The sequence below is a fragment of the Eriocheir sinensis genome, chromosome 16 (assembly GCF_024679095.1).
Source record: "Eriocheir sinensis breed Jianghai 21 chromosome 16, ASM2467909v1, whole genome shotgun sequence".
Lineage (NCBI taxonomy): Eukaryota > Metazoa > Arthropoda > Malacostraca > Decapoda > Varunidae > Eriocheir > Eriocheir sinensis.
In genome coordinates, this window is record NC_066524.1 from 15,709,161 (window position 1) to 15,730,133 (window position 20,973).

Below are 20,973 nucleotides of genomic sequence, written 5' to 3' on the forward strand. Positions count from 1 at the left end.
CGGCCTCCCTGTTACTGCCGTGTATGTTTTAACTTTTCACACAAACACACACAATAACGCACACGGCCTCGTTTTTTATGATGACGGGGTGGGCGTTTGTGTAGCGGGGTGGGGGTTGGGTGAGCTAGGGATGGGGAGGGGGGGTTAAGGGATGGGGGGAGGGGGAGGGCTAGAGTGGAGTTTATGGAAGTCAAAGGGAGTGGGTGTCAAAGGGGGGTAGGTTGTGAGGGGTAAAGGAAGGGGGTACAAAGGGGGGGAGGTTCTGGGGGTTAAAGGGAGGGGTGTCAAAGGGGGAGGTACTAGGGGGTAAAGGGAGGGGGTACAAGGGAGGGAGGTTGTAGGGGGTAAAGGGAATTGGTGTCAAAGGGGGGAGGCTGTGAGGGGTAAAGGGAGGGAGGTTGTAGGGGATAAAGGGAGGGGGTCTAAAGGGGAGTGTTTAATTAAGGGAGGGTGGGAGTGTGTGTGTGTGTGTGTGTGTGTGTGTGTGTGTGTGTGTGTGTGTACCTTTATCTATCTATGTATGTATCTATGTTCGTGTGTTTGTAAAAGTATGAATGTGTGTATGTATGTATGTCCATGTATGTGTATGCCAATGTTCGTATGTCTTGATTTTTATCGGCGTCGCAGAAGCCGATCAACATATTATCCATCTTGTTGTTGTTGTTCTCTTCAAGTTGTTTTCCTGGCTTACCCATGCATTGTAGACATGACATTGTATGATACCATTTGGTAGCCCTGATGAACACTTCAACATGGCATTATCTCTCTCTCTATCTTTTTTTTTCTTTCTTTTTTTAACGTTTTGGCCTGTGGCGCCGGTAGGCCTTCATAGTAGGGTCTGATGGTCGGCCCCAGCCCGTTGTGGCGCAGGCAAGTGTTTATAGTGGCGCCATCTTTACTTTTCAGCATTTTCCATTTTAGACCCCTAGTTGCATAATATAAATTGTTGGGGGTGTGTTGGAGGGTCATGCGACGCCGATCTAGCACAGTTTTTGTGCTATTAACACGTGTTCTTGTATTTTCTCTTACTTTCTGGGGGTTTTCAATATTTCTCTTCTAAAATCTTTCATTCTTTTTTCCGTTCCAATTTTTCCGTTCTTTTTTCTTCCCTGTTTCCTTTCTTATCTCTTTTTTTCCCTTTCTTCCTTCCTCTACATCTTCCTTTCCTCCCTCCCTATACTTTCTTTTTTCATATTTTCTTACTCTCTTTTTCTTTTTTTCTTCTTTCCTTGCCGTCCTTTCCTTCCCATACATTCTTCATCATTTCTTCGTCTCTTACTTCCTTTTTCTTTCTTCCTTTCCTTTTTATACAATCTTCATCATTTCTTCCCTTCTTTTTTTTCCTTTTTCTTCCTTTTTCCTTTGCCTTCCTTTTTTTACCATACATTCTTCATCATTTCTTCGTCTCTTAATTCCTTTTTCTTTCTTCCTTTCCTTTTTATACTATTTTCATCATTTTTTCCCTTCTTCCTTTCCTTTTTATTCAATCTTCATTTTCCCTTCTTTTTTTCCCATTTTCTTTCTTCTTTCCTTTCCTTCCTTACCTTTCTATACATTTTTCATCTTTTCTTCCTTTTTCTTTCTTCCTTTCCTTTGTTTACAATCTTTATAATTTCTTTCCTTCTTTTTTCCCTTTTTCTTCATTTCCTTTCCTTCCACTTTGTCCCTCCTCTCCTATTTCCTTCCCTCCTTACCTTCCTCCTCCTCTCCCTCCCTCTCTCTCCCTCTCACCTACCGTTCCTTAATCCCACCTCACCTCACTTTACCTTTCCTTATTTGCCTCCACACACCTGATATTTACCTTCCCTTAATCTAACTCTCCCTTCATTTCCTCTTTCCCTCTCCCTCTCTCCCTCCTCTCTTTCTCTCTCTCTCTCTCTCTCTCTCTCTCTCTCTCTCTCTCTCTCTCTCTCTCATCGAATTCACCTTCATCTGCAAAACGGTCTGGGGACAATTTAGGGCAGGTAAGGTGATGACAGGTGGTTTTAGGGGGGGAAGGGGGAAGGGGAAGAAAGGGGAAGGGAGATGATTGGAAGGGGAGAAAATTATGCAGTTGGGAAAGGGGGTAAAGTGAAGGAAAAGGGAAGGGGAGGGTGAGGGAAGGAGAGGAAGGGAAAGGGAAAGAAAGGGAAGGAAAGAAAGGGAAAGGGAAAGGAAGGGAAGAGAAGATACGGCAAGGGAAGGGAAGGGAAGGGAGAAGAGATGTAAATTAAGGGGAGGGAGAGGAATAGGTAAAGGAAAGAAAAGGAAAGGGAAGGGAAGGGAGAAGGGAGAAGAAGGGAAGGGAGAAGAAGAGAAGGGAGAAGTGAAAATGGAAGAGAGGTTGAAAAAAAGGAAGAAAAAGAGGAAGAGAAGAAGAATAGGATTAAGATGAATCGTAACAGTAGAACGAGAAGGAGGAGGAGGAGTAAGAGGAGGAGGAAGAGGAGGAGAAGGAGGAGGAGGAGGGGGAGGAGAAGGAGGAGGAGGAGGGAGGAGGAGGAGGAGGAGAGAGAGAGAGAGAGAGAGAGAGAGAGAGAGAGAGAGAGAGAGAGAGAGAGAGAGAGAGAGAGGTTGTGAATGAGTGACAGAGAGAGACAAAGAGGGAAAGTAAACAGAGTCCATTCCAAGGAGGAGGAGGAGGAGAAGAGGAGGAGGAACACAAAGGAACACAAAGGAAGAACAAACAACAGCAGACCTGCTGGTCCTTACGAGACTGTTTGTGACAAGCTACACTAACTATCTAATCAAAGGTGGAAGATGAAGGACAGCAAAGAGGAAGGAGGAGGAGGAGAAGGAGGAGGAGGAGGAGGAGGAGGAGGACAATGTAGCAGGAAATAGTGACTGAGTGGGAGTTTGTACCTTAGTATTTGAAGAGGAAGAGGAGGAAGAAGAAGAAGAAGAAGAAGAAGAAGAAGAAGAAGAAGAAGAAGAAGAAGAAGAAGAAGAAGAAGAAGAAGAAGAAGAAGTAGAAGAGGAAAAAGATGATGATAATGATGATGATAGAGAAGAAAAAAAAAGAAAGATAATAATAATAAGAAGAAAAGGAAGATAAAGAAGAGGAAAAAGAAAAACTATAAAGAAAAAAAGAAAGAAAAAAGAAAGAAAAAACAGAGAAGAAGAGGAAAAAAGGAAACAAGGAAACAAGAATCAAGAAAAAACAAGACGAAAATCAACAAGAAAAAGGAGGAGGAGGAGAAGAGGGAGGAGGAGGAGGAGGAGGAGGAGGAGGAGGAGGAGCAAAATTCTGACAAAAATAATGAATAAAAAAACAGGAAAAGGAAATACGTCAACACACACACACACACACACACACACACACACACACACACACACACACACACACACACACACACACACACACACACACACACACACACACACACACACACACACACACACACACACACCTCATCCTAGATATGGACACAACAAAGGATGGCCAATACTCACTGTCCTAAAGAGAGAGAGAGAGAGAGAGAGAAAGGTGGAAAAGTCAAGAGTTTCATATACCTTTTTTCTTGCAATATTCTCTCTCTCTCTCTCTCTCTCTCTCTGTCTAATCTCTCTTTAATCTCTAATAATAATATCGTCTCCGTCATCGTCCTTTGAGCTTTTTTTTTATAATAATCATAATTTCGTGTGTGCGTGTGTGTGTGTGTGTGTGTGTGTGTGTGTGTGTGTGTGTGTGTGTGTGTCTTAAATTATTAAAAGGGAAGAAAAAATGTTGCATGATATTCCATCTTGTTTAGGAGGAGGAGGAGGAGGAGGAGGAGGAGGAGGAGGAGGAGGAGGAGGAGGAGGAGGAGGAGGAGGAAGCATGGACACAGGGAAGAGCAGGCAGCAGAGAGTCAATTGGCGTATAGCGAGGTTGCCTGCTGGAGAGATTTAATCAGGTCGTCAGCCGCGCCAGGAGAAGGAGGAAGAAGAAGAAGAAGAAGAAGAAGAAGAAGAAGAAGAAGAAGAAGAAGAAGAAGAAGAAAAGAAAAAGAAAAAAAGGAGAAGAAAAAGAAGAAGAAAAAGAAGAAGAAGAAGAAAAGAAAAGAAAGAAGAAGTGTAGAATAAAAAGGAGAATGAAAGAGTAAGAAGAAAATGTAATAAAAGAATCAGAAAGAAGGAAAAAAAGAAAGGGAGAAGAAGAAAAGGGAAGAAGAAAAGGGAGAAGAGGACAAGGGAAAAAAAGAAAATGGAGAAGAAGAAAGGGAAAAGGAGAAAAAGGAGAAAAAGAAAAGGGAGAAGAAGAAAAAGAACAAGAAGAACAAGAACAAGAAAACGAAGAAAAGTAAGGAAAATTAAAAAGAAGAATAGGAGAAGGTGGAGGATTGGAAGAAGGAGGAGGAGGAGGAGGAGGAGGAGGAGCGAGAAGAAGAAAAAAAAGAAAGAAAAAGAACAGGAGGAGGAAGAAGAAGAACAAGAAGAAGTAGAACAAGAACAAGAAGAACAGAAAACAAAATCGTGGAAAACAAAAAGAAGGAAGAGGAGGAGGAGGAGGAAGAAGAGTAGGAGGAGGAGAAGGAGGAGGCGAAAGAGGAGGAGGAGGAGGAGGAGGAGGATAATGAGGAGGCTTGTTTATGAAAAATATGAACAATTCTCGGAGACGGTCGTAAAGCAGAAATAACTAGCAGGGAGAGAGAGAGAGAGAGAGAGAGAGAGTACATTTATCTTTTGCTCCTCTCTTAATCATCATATTATCCTGTGTGTGTGTGTGTGTGTGTGTGTGTGTGTGTGTGTGTGTGTGTGTGTGTGTTATTTTTATTTTTCTTCTTCTTTGTCCATCATTTTCTTTTTCTTCTTTCTTTCTCCTCTCTTTGTTCCTCTTGTTTTATTCCTCCTCCTCCTCCCCCTCCTCCTCCTCCTCCTTCTCCTCCTCCATAAACATCTCTTTCTTTTTCATTTATTCCTTATTTGATTTCTCTCTCTCTCTCTCTCTCTCTCTCTCTCTCTCTCTCTCTCTCCAACGTGTAATCAATCTTGAAGAGGAGGAGGAGGAGGAGGAGGAGGAGGAGGAGGAGGAGGAGGAGAGGAGAGAAAGGGAGGAAGAAAAGAGTGTTGTGATCGACGTTGCTATCTTCTTCCTCTTCTTCTTCTTCCTCCTCCTCCTCCTCCTCCTCCTCCTCCTCCTCCTCCTCCTCTTCCTCAATTAGTCATCCTCCTTCACTACCACGACCAGTACCGTTTTTATCATACACACACACACACACACACACACACACACACACACACACACACACACACACACACACACACACACACACACACACACACACACACACACACACACACACGCGTAATTTTGGTACAAGTTATAAATTTTTCATTCTCTAAAATTTAAAGGGAAGGAAAGGAAGGAAGAAAGGAAGGAAGGAAGGAAGAAAAAAATAAATAAATAAAGAAGAAAGAAAGAGAGAGAGAGAGAGAGAGAGAGAGAGAGAGAGAGAGAGAGAGAGAGAGAGAGAGAGAGAGAGGGAGGAAGACAGAGAAGGAGGGAGGGAGGGAGGGAGGGAAGGTAAAAGGGAGAAAGTATCTTACCTTACCTTCCCTCCCTTACCTTCATTCCTCTCTCCCTTCCTCACATACTTCCCTCCCTTCTTCCTTTTCTCTCCCTTCTTCCCTTCTTTCTCTCCCCTTCCTTTCCTCTCCTCCCTTATATTCCCTTCTCTTCCTCTCTTTCCTTTCCCTTACCGACCCTCTCTCTCTCTCCTCCTCTTCCTCTCCCTTCCTTTCCTCCCTTCTTTCCTCCCTTCTCTGCCCTTCCTCTCACTCTCTCCTCTCCTTCCTTCCCTTCTCTCCCTTTCTCCCCCTTCCCTCCCTTCCCTTCCCTCCCTTCCTCTATCCTTCCTTCTCTTTTGCACTAATTCCCTCTCCCCTTCCCCTCCTCCCCTTCCCCTCTCTCTCTCTCCACTTTCTCTCCCTGCCTCCCTCCCTCCGTCCCTCCCTCCCTGGCAGGTAATCAGTTCAGTATTCATAACCTCTTAACCTGCGAAACTTCCTCCCTCCCTTTCCTCCCTTCCCTCCCTTCCTTCCTTCCTTCCTTCTCTCCATCTCTCCCTTAACTCCCACACTCCCTCATTGACGTTCCTTCGTTACCTCCTTCCCTCTTCTCCCTTGCTCATTTCTCCTCCATTTTCTCCCTTACTCTTTTCCCTCTCCCTTTTTTTTCTCCGTATCTAAATCCCACACTTCCTCCCTTAACTCCCTTCCTCTCTTTGCTCCCTCCTCTTCCTCTATTCTTTTTTATCTTTTCTTCCTTATTTTTTATCTCCCTCTCTCCCTTTCTCCCTTAACTCCCTTCCTCTTCTTGCTCCCTCCTCTCCCTCTATTCTTTTTTACCTTTTCTCCTCCCTTTTCTCCCTTACTCTTTATCTCCCTCCCTCCTTTTCTCCCTTAACTCCCTTCCTTTTTTTGCTCCCTCCTCTCCCTCTATTCTCTTTTACCTTTTCTCCTTCCTTTTCTCCCTTACTCTTTATCTCCCTCCCTCCCTTTCTCCCTTAACTTCCTTCCTCTTTCTGCTCCCTCCTCTCCCTCTATTCTCTTTTACCTTTTCTCCTTCCTCTTCTCCGTTACTCTTTATCTCCCTCCCTTTCTCCCTTAACTCCCTCCTCTCCCTCTATTCTTTCTTACCTTTTTCCTCCCTTTTCTCCCTTACTCTTTATCTCCCTCTCTCCCTTTCTCCCTTAACTCCCTTCCTCTTCTTGCTCCCTTCTCTTCCTCTCTTCTCTTTTAATCTTTTTACCTTCCTCTTCCATCACCCTTTCTTTACCTTCTCCCTTACTTCTCTCCCTTATTTTTCTTCCTCCTTCTCCCTCATCTCCCTTACTCATTTCTCCCCTCTTCTTTCTCCTCCTCCTTTCCCCTTCCCTCCCTCCCTTATCTCCCTCCATCTTCCCGATTACTCATTTATTTCCTCCGTCTTCTCCCTTCCTCCTCCCTTTCTTCCCTTCCCTCTTTGTTTGATAGAGAAATGGGAGAAAAAAGATTGAAGGAAAGAAAATAGGAAAAAAAGAAAGAAAGGAAAGTAGAAGAAAGAAAGAATGAGTAGAAGAAAGTCAGAGAGAGACAGACAGGAAGAAAGAAGAAAAGTAAAAAAGGCGGACGAAAAGATAGATGGAAAAGGAAAAGAGGAAAAAGTAAAAACAGAAAGACAAACGAACAGGAAGAAAGAAAGAAAGAAACAGCTAAAAGAAAATAAGCAAAGAAACGAACTGGAAAACGTAGCAAAGAAAGAAAGAGAAAGAGAAAGGATAAGAAAGGATATGAAAGGAATAAAAATAAGAAAGATAAGAAAGGATAAGAAAGAAAATAACCAGACGCATAGCACTCGGGGAGTGCGCACCTCCGCCAAAGATCGTCCTGAAAATTGTTATGGACATCAATTGTGATCCTTTGCATCGTATGGAAGCATTTGTTTCGAAATTTGATGAAATTCAATTTTTTTGGAAACATTGACCTTGGGCGAACTTTTCGAAGTCAAGGTCAAAGGTCAAAGTAAAGGCCATGCAAGGTGCGTCTTTCCATGAGCTAAAATATGAACCAAGTCTGAAGTCTCTACGATGACGAGAACCGAAGTTATGGCCAATCTGACGTTTTGTGCGACCTTGATCTTGACCTTTGACCTTTGACATCAAAAATTTAATGGGTTCTATTTTGGATGGACACGCATCATATGGAAGCATTTGTTTCGAAATTTGATGAAATTGTATTTTTTTGGTAACTGACCTTGGGCGAAATGTTCGACGTCAAGATCAAAGGTCAAGGTCAAGGCCATGCAAGGTACGTCTTTCCATGAGCTAAAATTTGAACCAAGTCTGAAGTCTCTACGATGAAGAGAACCGAAGTTATGGCCAATCTGACGTTTTGTGCGACCTTGACCTTGACCTTTGACTTTGACATCAAAAATTTAATGGGTTCTATTCTGGATGGACACGAAGCTTCCCTGCGAAATTTGTTGAGATATCCGCAAAATCGTGCACAGGAGACTGTACACGAACAAACAAACAAATAAATAAATAAATACATAAACATACTGACCAGACCGAAAATATAACCTCCTTCGTTGGCGGAGGCAACAAAGAAACGAACAGGAAAACGTAGAAAAGAAAGAAGGAAAAGAAGAAAAGGTAAGAGAGGAAAACAGCAAGATAGAAACGGGCAGGAAAGAAAAAAGGAAAGAAGTAAAACAAAATAAATAAATAAAAAAGGGAAACAGACAGACAGACAGTCAGAGGGACAGGAAGACAGACAGAACGGGAACTAAAGATAAAAATTCCAAAGGTTAAAGTGAAAGGGAGACGCCATGAGAGAGAGAGAGAGAGAGAGAGAGAGAGAGAGAGAGAGAGAGAGAGAGAAGCAAAGTGAGAAAGGAAAAAAAGAAAAGGTTAAACGGAGAGGAAGGAGAAAGGGAGATAGGTGTACAGAGAGAGAGAGAGAGAGAGAGAGAGAGAGAGAGAGAGAGATTTAAAGAGGAACAGGACTAAGGGACGTGAACTAGGAAGCGAAGCAACGCCAGGCTTTTAAAACAGTTAAACAAACGGTTCCAATACTTTCCCCTACCCCCTACCCCCCGTTTCTCTCTCTCTCTCTCTCTCTCTCTCTCTCTCTCTTTATATATTAAGCTTGTTCTTGTAAGTTTTCCTCTTAAATCAACAGCATGCGAGAGAGAGAGAGAGAGAGAGAGAGAGAGAGAGAGAGAGAGAGAGAGAGAGAGAGAGAGAGAGAGAGAGAGACTGACCTAAGGCAAAAAAGAATAATATATATACCATGAATAAAAGAACGAGAGAGAGGAAAGTCATGGAAGGAAAGAAAGAAAGAAAGAAAGAAAGAAAAAAAAAACTAAAGAATGACACAACGAAGGAAGGAAGGAAAGAAAGAAAAAAAATATAAAGAACGAAAACAAGAGAAAACGAAGAAAATAAATATAGAAAGAGAAAGAAATGAATGAAGGAATGAAGGAAGGAAGAAAGAAAGAACGAAAGAAAGGAAACAAAAACAAAAAACAGGAGAACGAACAAAACAATAAATATAGAAAAACTGAATCGGAAGTGTGAGGAAGGAAGGAAGGGAGGGAGGGAGGGAGGGAGGAGGGAAGGGAAGAGAAAGGAGAGCCAGGAACCAGAAAGGGAGGGAAGGGGAAGGGGAGAGATGGTAGGGAGGGAGGGAAAGAGAAAGAGGAAGAGGAGGGAAGAGAAGGGGAATAAGAAAGGGAGGAGAGGGAGAATGGAAGAGAGGAAGGGAGAGAATGCAAGAGATAAAGGGAAGGAAGAGTTGATAGAGAAAAGGGAGAAAGGGAGAAAGAGGAAGGAAGGGAGGGAAGAGGAGAATGGAAGAGAGGGAAGGAGAGAGAGAGAGAAGGAAAGAGGAAGAGAGAAAAGGGAAGAAGGAAAGAGAGGGGGGGGAAGGGAGAGTAAATAGAGGAGAGAAAGAACGGGAAATAGAAGAAGGAAGAGAGGGAAGGGAGGAATGGAAGAGAGGAGAGAGAGAGAAGGGAGGGAGGGAGGAAAGTGAGAGAAAAATTGTGACATGGAGGAAAACATTAAAACAAAAGAGAGAGAGAATGATGAATGTGACCCAGTTAGAGAAAGAGAGAGACTAATAAGAATAATTTAGAGCCTGTTTTTTTTTTTTTTAAAATAAATTCTTTCTCTCTCTCTCTCTCTCTCTCTCTCTCTCTCTCTCTCTCTCTCTCTCTCTCTCTCTCTCTCTCTCTCTCTCTCTCCTTTCTCTCTCTCTCTCTCTCTCCTTTCTTTCTCTTTTATTTCTCCCTCCTTTCATCTCTCCCTAATCCTCTTTTCCTGTCTCCCTTTCTTTCTCTCCTTTTCTCTCCCTCTTTCATCTTTTCTTTTTTTCTCTTTTTCTCCCTATTATCCCATCCCTCCACGTTCGTTCCCTATAACTTATGCAAAGGATTTCTCTCTCTCTCTCTCTCTCTCTCTCTCTCTCTCTCTCTCTCTCTCTCTCTCTCTCTCTCTCTCTCTCTCTCTCTCTCTCTCTCACCTATAGATCTTTCTCTCCACCCACACAAACTTTCCCTCCTCCTCCTCCTCCTCCTCCTCCTCCTTCGTTTCATAATTAAGCGAGAAATCACAGATGCCAAAGTTACCTGACGGAGAAAGAGGAGGAGGAGGAGGAGGAGGAGGAGGAGGAGGAGGAAGAGGAGGGGGAGGGAGGGTAGATTTGTTGGTCCAAGTTCACCGGAGCACCTGTTAAGGGAGACGGAGGAGGAGGAAGAGGAAGAGGAGGAGGAGGAGGAGGAGGAGGAGGAGGAGGAGGAGGAGGAGGAGGAGAAGTTTGAAATGTAGAAACAAGGGAAGAAAATGATGGTGAAGAATGAGGAGGAAGAAAGAGGGAGAGAAATTTGGAGAGAAGAAAGAAGAGGAAAATAACGAAGAGAGGAAAGGAAGAGGAAAATGAAGAAAAGGTGAAGGAAAAAAGTATGAAAAGGAAGAAAAAGACAGAAAATAATAAAAAAATGTAAGAGGAAGAGAAATTTGGAGGGAAGAAAGAAGAAGAAAATAAGGAAGAGGAAAATGAAGAAAAAGGGAAGAAAAAAAGAATGAAAAGAAAGACAACAAAATGAAAATGAAAAAAAATAAGAGGAAGAGAAGTTTGGGAGGAAGGAAGAAGATAAGGAAGAGAGGAAAGAAAGAGGAGGAGGAGGAGAGAAAGAAGGAAAGAGTAAGAAGATAAGAAAAGGAGGAGGAGGAGGAAGAGGAGGAGGAGAGAAAGAGGGAAAAAGTAAGAAGATAAGGAAAGGAGGAGGAGGAGGAGGGAAAGAGGATCAAAGGGAGGGAAAAAGGAGAGAGAAAATAGGATAAAGAAAGAGGAAGAAATAAAAGAAAGAGAGATAGAGGGAAGAAGGGAAAAAAAAAGAGTACAGGAAAAATCTATAAAAAAAGAAAAGAAGTAAATAAGAAAGATGAAAAAAATATAAAAGAAAGATAAGGGAAGAGAGGAAGAGGAGGAAGGTACGAGAGGAAGAGGAGGAAGGGGAAGAGTGGGAGGAAAATTAAAGAAAAGAGGGGAGAAGGGGAGGGAAGGAAGGTAAATAAGGGAGGAGGAGGAGGAGGAGGAATGAAAGGAATGGGAGTCTTTCATTTTGACTTTTGTGTGTTTGTTTGTTTGTTCACTGTGTTTGACTTTGTGTGTGTGTGTGTGTGTGTGTGTGTGTGTGTGTGTTTAGCTTGTTCTTTGTATCTCTCATTTTCTCTGTTTTTTCGATATAATTCTGTTTACTTAACTTATCTCTTTTGTCTATGCTACTACTACTACTACTACTACTACTACTACTACTACTACTACTACTACTGCACTAACACTATTACTTCTACTAACTAACTACTAAATAAATAAATAAATAAAATATACTACTACTTCTACTTCTTCTACTACTACTACTACTACTACTACTCTACTACTGTTCCTTCTTCCCATTTTCTATTCCTTCCCATTTTCTCTTCCTTCCCGTTTTCCATTCTTCCCGTTTTCCCTACCACCCCCTTACCTCCCTATCACCCCCACTAACCCACCCTCTCTCCCCCTTCAGATGGTGGCCCTGGACGGCGAGAAGATCAAGCAACAGAGCTATATGCTACTGGGCAAGCTAATTCGCACGAAGGACCCCTCGCGCATGCAGGAGGGGCGCCATGCCGTGGATAGCAAGCTGAATAAAGTCCTCACGACCCTTGACCTCACCTCCCTGGGCGTGGGGTCATGTGCAGGGACGGGGATGTACCTGGTGGCCGGCATGGTGGCTAAGACGATCGCCGGGCCGGGTGTCATTCTATCATTCACCATTGCTGCTATTGCCTCTATATTCTCAGGTGGGTACGAGTTGTGTTTGTTTTGGTTGTGAGTGGGTACAGGTTGGGGTGAGGGGAAAATTGGGTACTGGAAGGTGTGTTTGGGAAGGGACTGGGTGCAGGTGAGTGTGTTAAGGGTATGAATGGGTACAAGGGAGGGTGTGTTTAGGGTATGAATGGGTACAAGGGAGGGTGTGTTTGAGGGGAAAATGGGTGGGTTACGGTGAGGGGTAAATCGGGTACTGGAAGGGGTGTTTGGGATGGGATTGGGTGCAGGTAAGTGTGTTTAGGGTATGAATGGGTACAAGGGAGGGTGTGGTTAAGGGGAAAATGGGTACAGGTGAGGGTGAGGGGTAAATCGGGTACTGGAATGGGTATGTTTGAAGGGAATGGGTACAGGTGCTTTCATTTTCTTCCCGTTTTCCTTGCTTCCCGTTTTCTTTTTCTGCCCGTTTTCCTTTTCTTTCCTTTTTCCTTTTCTTCCCGTTTTCCTTTCTTTCATTTTTTTTGCTTAGTTCCCGTTTTCTCTTCCCGTTTTCCTTCGCGTTTTCCTTAGCTTTCCCGTTTTCTTTTTCTTCCCGTTTTCCTTTTCTTTCCTTTTTTCATTTTCTTTCCTTTTTTATTTTCTTCCCGTTTTCCTTTCTTTCATTTTTTTTTGCTTATTTCCCGTTTTCTCTTCCCGTTTTCTTCCCTTCGCGTTTTCCTTAGCTTCCCGTTTTCTTTTTCTTCCCGTTTTCCTTTTCTTTCCTTTTTTCTTTTTCTTTCCTTTTTCATTTTCTTCCCGTTTTCCTTTCTTTCATTTTTTTGCTTATTTCCCGTTTTCTCTTCCCGTTTTCTTCCCTTCGCGTTTTCCTTAGCTTCCCGTTTTCCTTTCTTCCCGTTTTCTTTTTCTTTCCTTTTTCCTTTTCTTCCCGTTTTCCTTGCTTCCCTTTTTCCTTTCTTCCCGTTTTCCTTTTCTTCCCGTTTTTCTTTCTTCCCGTTTTCCTTGGTCGAGGGGTAAATCGGGTACTGGAAGGGGTGTTTGGGAAGGGGACGGGTACAAGTGTGTTTAGGGTGTGAATGGGTACAAGGGAGGGTGTGCTGAAGAGGAAACTGGGTACAAGTGGGAGGAGGAGGTTGGTGTGTATGACTTTAGGTTGTTTGTACAGGGTTTGATCACATGCTGGACTCGTGAATGTGTGTGTGTGTGTGTGTGTGTGTGTGTGTGTGTGTGTGTGTGTGTGTGTGTGTGTGTGTGTGTGTGTGTGTGTGTAATGGAAGAAGTATAGAGTTAGAGGTTTGAATAAGAGAGTTCAGGTAAAATTAAGAGAAATAGAGCAAGAGAGAGAGAGAGAGAAGAAATTGAACTGATTGATTGATTGATTGGTTGGTTGATCTGATTGATTTCTCGATATACTAATAGACAGGTAGATAGATAGATAGATAGATAGATAGATAGATAGAAAGGTTTAGTTGTCATTGATTATTACTACTACTACTACTACTACTACTACTACTACTACTACTATTACATCCTTACCCATAGTTGCTACATTACATAACAGAGAGAGAGAGAGAGAGAGAGCAATCCACTTCTGGGACACGTTCAGAAACACACTCATTAGCTAAGCCTTCTCTCTCTCTCTCTCTCTCTCCTGATTGGTCATTCCGTCACTCCGTCCTCCAATCAACTGTCTCCGTGTCGCCTTAATTCGTTTTCCCGTTTTCTTCGTGTCTCTTCCCGTTTTCCTTTATTCTTCGTTTTCTTTCTTCACGTTTTCCTTTCTTCCCGTTTTCTTTTATTTTTCGTTTTCTTTCTTCCCGTGTTTCTTCCCGTTTTTTCTTTATTCCCGTTTTCCTTTTTTCCCGTTCTCATTTCTACCCGTTTTCCTTTTTTCCCGTTTTCTTTTTCTTCTCGTTTGCCTTTTTTCCCGTTTTCTTTTTCTTCTCGTTTTCCTTTTTTCCCGTTTTTCTTTCCTTCCCGCTTTTTTCTTCCTCGTTTTCCTTTCTTCTCATTTTTTTCTTTCTTTCTGTCCTCTTTTCTTTCCCGTTTTTCTTTCTTAACGTTTTTTTTCTCTTTTCCTCCTTTTTCTTCCTTTGAACGAAACTTAAAAGAAAATTGATCGTTCGTTGTTAATTTTTATTTTTATTATTTTTTTAACTTCACGTCCACGATTTTTTATTTTATTGTTTACTGATATTATTTGATTGATTTTTTGTTTGTTTTTTTTGTTTATTTATTTATTTATTTATTATTATTTGTCAGTTTTTGTTCTTTTTATTATGACAAGAGATGGATTTTGTTGTTATTATTGTTCTTGTTGTTGTTTTTCTTTTTAATCTTCCTTATTTTCTTTCATTCTTTCTTTCTTTTCTCTTTCTTTGTTTCTTCATCTTCTTTCTCCTACTCTTATCCTTATTTTTATTCTTATGCTTACTACTACTACTACTACTACTACTACTACTACTACTACTACTACTACTACTACCACTACCACCATTACTACTACTACTACTACTACTACTACTACTACTACTACTACTACTACCACTACCACCATTACTACTACTACTACTACTATTGCACACACACACACACACACACACACACACACACACACACACACACACTTTAAAAGGCCATCAAATTTTTACGCCTTGTGAGCGAATAAAAAAATATCTATACACTGAACATTTTATTTTTATTATCTTTACGGGGAAAAAAAACTCACAACAACAACAACAACAACAACAACAACAACAGACGAGTAATACATAGAGTCTTATTGCCTATCCGCGCCGCTTAGAGAGAGAGAGAGAGAGAGAGAGAGCTATTGACGTTTTCTTCAGGGCGGGCTGATGTTACCCCACTTCCCCTCTCTCTTCCCCTCTCACTTTCCCCTCTTTCCCCTCTCCCTCCCCTCATCCCCACCTCTCCCTCCCCTCTTCTTTCCCCTCTCCCTGCCTTCCATCCCCTCTCCCCCCTTCCTCTCCTTTCCCCTCTCTCTCCCTCTCTTCGCTCCCCTCTCTTCCTCTCTCTCTCTTTCTATTCCTTTCTTTCTTCTTTTATCTCTCTCTCCTTTTTACCTTTCACTGCTTTTCATCTCTTTCTCTACTTTCTCTTCCCGTTTTTCTTCCTCTCTCTCTCTCTCTCTCTCTCTCTCTCTCTCTCTCTCTCTCTCTCTCTCTCTCTCTCTCTCTCTCTCTCTCTCTCTCTCTCTCTTTCTCTTCCTTTCTCTCTCTTCCTTCTCCTCTCCCTTCTCCCTTTCTCTCTTTCCTCTTTCTCTTCCCTTCCCTCTTTTCCTCTTTCTTTCTCTTCCTTCTCCCTCTTTCTTCCTCTCTCCTCCTTCCCTCTTTTCCTTTTCTTCCTCTTTCTCTCTCTCCTCTCTCCTCCCTTCCCCTCTTTCCCTTTCTTCCCCTTTCTCTCTCTTCCTCTCTCCCTCCCTTCCCCTCTTTTCCCTTTTCTTTCTTCCTCTTTCTCTCTCTTCCTCTCTCCCTCCCTTCCCCTCTTTTCCCTTTTCTTTCTTCCTCTTTCTCTCTCTTCCTCTCTCCCTCCCTTCCCCTCTTTTCCCTTTTCTTTCTTCCCCTTTCTCTCCACCTTTCTTTTTCTCCTCTCCTTCCCTCTTCCTTCCCCTTCTCTTCCCCTCCCTTCCTTCCCCTCTTCCACTCTCCCTTTCACTTGCTCTTTCCCTCCTCCCCTTGCTCGTTTATCTTCCCCTCACCTCCCCTTCTTTAATTCTCTCTCTCTCTCTCTCTCTCTCTCTCTCTCTCTCTCTCTCTCTCTCTCTCTCTCTCTCTCTCTCTCTCTCTCTCTCTCTCGTTTTTTCTCTACTTTCCCTCTTCCCTCTCCCATTTACTTCCCCTCGCTTCAGCCTCCCCTTCCTCCTCCTCCTCCTCCTCCTCCTCCTCCTCCTCCTCCTTCTCCTTTCTCTTTAATAATTTCTTAATGACTACAATTTCTCCTTATTAAATATTCTCTTTGTCATTACTACTACTACTACTACTACTACTACTACTACTACTACTACTACGACTATTACTTTTCATCCGACAGAAGATATGGTGACGGGTAGAAGATTAAGGCATTATGTAGAGGAGGAGGAGGAGGAGGAGGAGGAGAAGGAGGAAACATGGAAACATGGACGAGCAGGCAGCAGAAAGCCTGTTGGTTCATTGCGAGGCTGCCTGCTTTCAGTGATTTAATCAATCCGTCAGCCACAGGAGTGACCTGCAGAAGGATTTAAGCAGTAGTGTCCATACTCAGGAATACGTTCAGTTCCCTCCTGACGCAGCAAAGTGACGGTCAATGCGATTCTTAAAAGAGTTGATTTGTCTCCGCACTAACCACTCCCGCAGGAAGGTTGTTCCAGTGGCGGGCGACTCTGTCCGAAAAATAACTTCTGCCGATATCCGTAAAGCATCGCTTCGCTTGGATTCTTTTACCGTTGTTTCTTGTTCGCGGGTTAGGTTGTAGCGTGAAGAGTTTACATTGCTGGGCTTTTCAGGTACTAGGAACTTTGTATCATGTTTCCCATGATCGTCGATCGTCAAACGTGTGAGAGTTGATCGCAGGTCGTTTCTTCGTAAGGTTGCGTCCTCAATGCATTTTCGTAGCGCGTCGCTGTGCTCTCTCGAGTAATTCAATGTTCTTCTTGTAATTAGGAGACCAGAATTGCACGGCGTATTCCAGGTGGGGCCTTACCAGCGAATTATATAAGAATAACACAACTCCCGGCGTCTGATATTTGAAATTCCTCGCTATGAACCCGAGCATAGTATTGGCTTTCTTGCAGGCGGACTTGCAGTATTTTGTGTGTTTCAGGTCACCGCTGATAGTGACCCCGAGATCTCTTTCCTCCTGCACTGCCTGTAGTGGTTCGATACCAATGTAGTATGTGTGGTTTCTATTTCTGCACCCGATGTGCATTACTTTACATTTGTTGGTGTTGAAGGACATGTGCCACTCTTCCGACCACTGAGTGATGTGGTTTAGGTCTCTTTGGATTACTTCGCAGTCTGCTGTCGTGAGGGCCTTCCCACCCACCTTTGGAGGAGGAGGAGGAGGAGATGAAAAGAAAAAAAAGCAGGAAAGAAGGAGAAAAACAAGAAAAAGGAAAAGAGAAAGAGGGAGGAAAAGGATGTGTGAGGATTAGTGGAAGGAAGAAGAATAAGAAGGAAGGAAGTAGAGGAGGAGGAGGAGGAGGAGGAGGAGGAGGAGGAGCTTTAAATCTTACAATAATCTTCCAAGTCTTCCTCTTAAGTTTTCTTTAGAACGCGACTTTAGAGAGAGAGAGAGAGAGATTGGAGGGAAATTTTGATGATATATTCGCCATTTCAAAAGCTATCACTCATAATCTCTCTCTCTCTCTCTCTCTCTCTCTCTCTCTCTCTCTCTCTCTCTCTCTCTCTCTCTCTCTCGGTTAGGGTCTTGCCATGCTCAGCTGTTGTCAATAATATGAACCAATTTTAGAGGAAATGACCCGATTATATGCAATGCTCTCTCTCTCTCTCTCTCTCTCTCTCTCTCTCTCTCTCTCTCTCTCTCTCTCTCTCTCTCTCTCTCTCTCTCTCTCTCTCTCTCTCTCTCTCTCTCTCTCTCTCTCTCACGTACTTTCTTTTTTTTATTCCTCTCTTCGTTTATTTTTTACTCGTTCTTGCATTCTCTTCCCTCCTCCTCCTCCTCCTCCTCCTCACCTCCTCCTCCTCCTCCTCCTCCTCCTCCTCCTACTCTTTTTTCCCCGCGCTAATCCTCACTCTCTCTTCCTGCCCACACCTCACCCTCTTCTCCATCCTCTTCCTCTTCTTTTTCTTCCTCCTCCTCTTCCCTCCTCCCCCTTCCCTTATCTTTCTTTTTTTTTTCCTTTTGCATTTAAATCTCGACTTTTCTCTCTCTCTCTCTCTCTCTCTCTCTCTCTCTCTCTCTCTCTCTCTCTCTCTCTCTCTCTCTCTCTCTCTCTCTCTCTCTCTCTCTCTCTCTCTCTCTCTCTCTCTCTCTCTCTCTCTCTCTTATTTCTCCCTTTGTTTCTCCCTTTCCCCTTTCCACATCTTACCTCTTCCTCTTTTCTTCATTCTCCCTTTCTTCTTCCCATTCTCTCTCTCTCTCTCTCTCTCTCTCTCTCTCTCTCTCTCTCTCTCTCTCTCTCTCTCTCTCTCTCTCTCTCTCTCTCTCTCTCTCTCTCTCTCTCTCTCCTTCCTTCTTTCCCATTTTCCTTCTCCTTCATCACTTCCTTCGCTAACGAGGTCTTGTCCTCCTTCACTTTTTCCTTCCTCCATTCCGTCATCTTATTTTTCCTTCCCTTTTCCTCATTTGCATTTCCTCTCTCTTTCTCCTCCTTTTCTCTCTCTCCCTTTGTTTGTTTCTCCGCCTTTTTCTTCGCTTTTTTTCTTCTTTTCTTTCTTTCTTTCTCTTTCTTCTTGTTTTTCTTCTTCTCCTCCTCCTCCCTCTTTTTCTTTTCCATTTTTTCTTTTTTCTTTCTTTCTTTCTATCTGTTTTTCTTCTTCTTTTTCTTCTTCTCCTCCTCCCTTTTATTCTTGTCTTTTTTTCTTCTTTTTCCTTTCTCCTTTCCATCACCTCCTCATTTTTTCTTCTTTTCATTTCTTTCTCTTTTCCTTCTTCCCTTTCCTTCGTTTATTTCTCTTCCTTTTTTCCTTTCATCTCCTATCTTCCTTGTTTTCTCTTCCTTCCTCCTTTCCTTCATCTCATTTTTCTCTTCTTCTCATTTGCATTTCCTCTTTCTCCTTCTCTCTCTTCCTTCTTTCTCCTCCTTCTGTTTCTTCTCCCTCCATCATCATCTCCTTACCTAATGAGCTCTTCTTTTCCCTTCCTTCCTTCCTTCTTTTCTCCTCCTTCCCATCATCTTATTTTTCTCTTCTCATTTGCATTTTCTCTTTCTCCTTCTTCTCTCTCTTCCTTCTTTCTCCTCCTTCTATTTCTTCTCTCTCCATCATCTCCTTACCTAATGAGCTCTTGTTTTCCCTTCCTTCCTTCCTTCCTTCCTTCTTTTCTCCTCCTCCCCATCATCTCTTAATCACCTCATTATCTTTTTTCTCCCGCTTCCTTCTTCCCATTTTCTGTAAGCGCAAATCACCACTCTCCCATTTTTTCTCCTCAGATTACGGTAAGCTATTCCATTTTTCCTTCCTCCAATCTTTATCTCTCTCTCTCTCTCTCTCTCCTCCTATTTCAGTCTCTCCTTTTCTTTCTCCTCCACTTCCTTTTCGTTCTTGTCCTCCTTCGCTTCGCCTTCCTTTTCCATTCTTCTCTTCCCTTACCTCCTTTCTGTTCCCTTACTTCATTTACCTTCCTTTACCTCTTTTCCTACTCTTATTTCCATTCCTTTCCTTTTCTTTCTTCTTTTCCTTTTCTTCCTTCTCTTAACCTCTTATTCTATTCATTCACACCTCCCTTTTCTTAACAACAATAAACAGCTAGCTTAACCTAACCTAAGCTAACCATTACCTAAGCTAACCCAACCTAACCTAACCTAACCTGAAATCAAGCCTAACACAACCATCTTCCTTTCAATACATTACTAAAACCATTAAAACTTCTCCTAATCTAACCTTCCATAACCTTACGTAACCTAAACTAACCTAACCTAACTTCAGTTACCTAACTTAACCTAACCTAATTATTATCTAACCCAACCTAACATAACCTAACCTGAAATCAAGCCTAACACTACCATCTCCCTTTCAATACATTACTAAAACCATTAAAACTTCACCTAATCTAACCTTCCATAACCTTACGTAACCTAAACTAACCTAACCTAACTTCAATTACCTAACTTAACCTAACCTAATTATTATCTAACCCAACCCAACATAACCTAACCTGAAATCAAGCCTAACACTACCATCTTCCTTTCAATACATCACTAAACCCCTTAAAAACTTCTCCTAATCTAACCTTCCATAACCTTACGTAACCTAAACTAACCTAACCTAACTTCAATTACCTAACTTAACCCAACCTAATCATTATCTAACCCAACCTAACATAACATAACCTGAAATCAAGCCTAACACAACCATCTCCCTTTCAATACATCACTAAACCCCTAATTAAACCTTTCATAACCTAACCTAACCTAACCACAATCTCCCTCCTCCCCTAGGCGTGTGCTATGCTTCCTTTCTTCCTTCCTTCTAACCATGAACACTTCTCTTTTTTTCATTACAGCACAAAACGTACCTAACTTAACCTATCTTAATCATTATCTAAACCAATCTAACTTAACCTAACCTGAAATAACGCTTAACACGCCCATCTTCCTTTCAATATATCACTAAACCATTATAACTTCACCTAATCTAACCTTCCTTAACCTAACCTAACCTAACCTAACCTAACCACACCCTTTCCCTCCTAACTTAACGTAACCTAATCATTATCTAAACCAACGTTGCCTAACCATTACCTAACTTAACCTAACCTAACCATTATCTAACCTAATCTAACCTAACTTAACCATTACCTAACTTAACCTAACCATTACCTAACTTAACCTAACCTAACCATTATCTAACCTAATCTAACCTAACTTAACCATTACCTAACTTAACCTAACCTAATCAAGCCTAACACAACCATCTTCCTTTCACTAAATCCCTTAAAACCTCACCTCACCTAACCTAACCTAACTTAACCATTACCTAACTTAAACTAACCTAATCAAGCCTAACACAACCATCTTCCTTTCACTAAATCCCACCTCACCTAACCTAACCTAACCTAACCACACTCTCTCCCTCCTCCTCCTCTAGGCGTGTGCTATGCTGAGTTCGGCGTGCGGGTCCCCAACACCTCGGGCGGCGCCTACGTGTACAGCTACGTGACGGTGGGCGAGCTCATGGCCTTCATCATCGGCTGGAACATGGTGCTGGAGGAGCTGATTGGCACCTCCGCCTGCGCCTGTGCCCTCAGTGCCTGCTTCGACTCCATCGCCAACGGGGCCATATCCAGCGCCATGGAGAACTCGTTTGGCACGCTCTTCGGTAAGGCGGAAGGGGGAAGGGGGGAAAGGAAGTAGAGGAGGGAAAGAAGATGAAAGAGGAAGGTAGAGGAGGAGGAGGAAAGGGGGGAAAAAGGGAGGGAATGAGGAAGAAGAAGAAAGAAGGGGGAAAAGGAAGAAGAGGAGGGAAAGGGGAAGATAAAAGAGGAAGGTGGAGGAGGAGGAGGAAATGGGGGACAAAGGGAGGGAAAAAGAGGAAGAAG

General features: G+C 42.7%; 1 protein-coding gene across 3 annotated transcripts in view; it reads left to right on the forward strand.

Annotated features, from left to right (window-relative positions):
* The window catches only part of LOC126999374 (probable cationic amino acid transporter), a 141,582-nt gene that overhangs the window by 70,334 nt on the left and 50,275 nt on the right, over positions 1 to 20,973 (forward strand). For all 3 annotated transcript variants that reach the window (XM_050861919.1, XM_050861920.1, XM_050861918.1), the window contains 2 exons: positions 11,519 to 11,795; positions 20,523 to 20,753. In XM_050861919.1, coding sequence (XP_050717876.1) covers positions 11,519 to 11,795; positions 20,523 to 20,753 — 508 coding nt within the window. The remainder of the gene's footprint in view (positions 1 to 11,518; positions 11,796 to 20,522; positions 20,754 to 20,973) is intronic.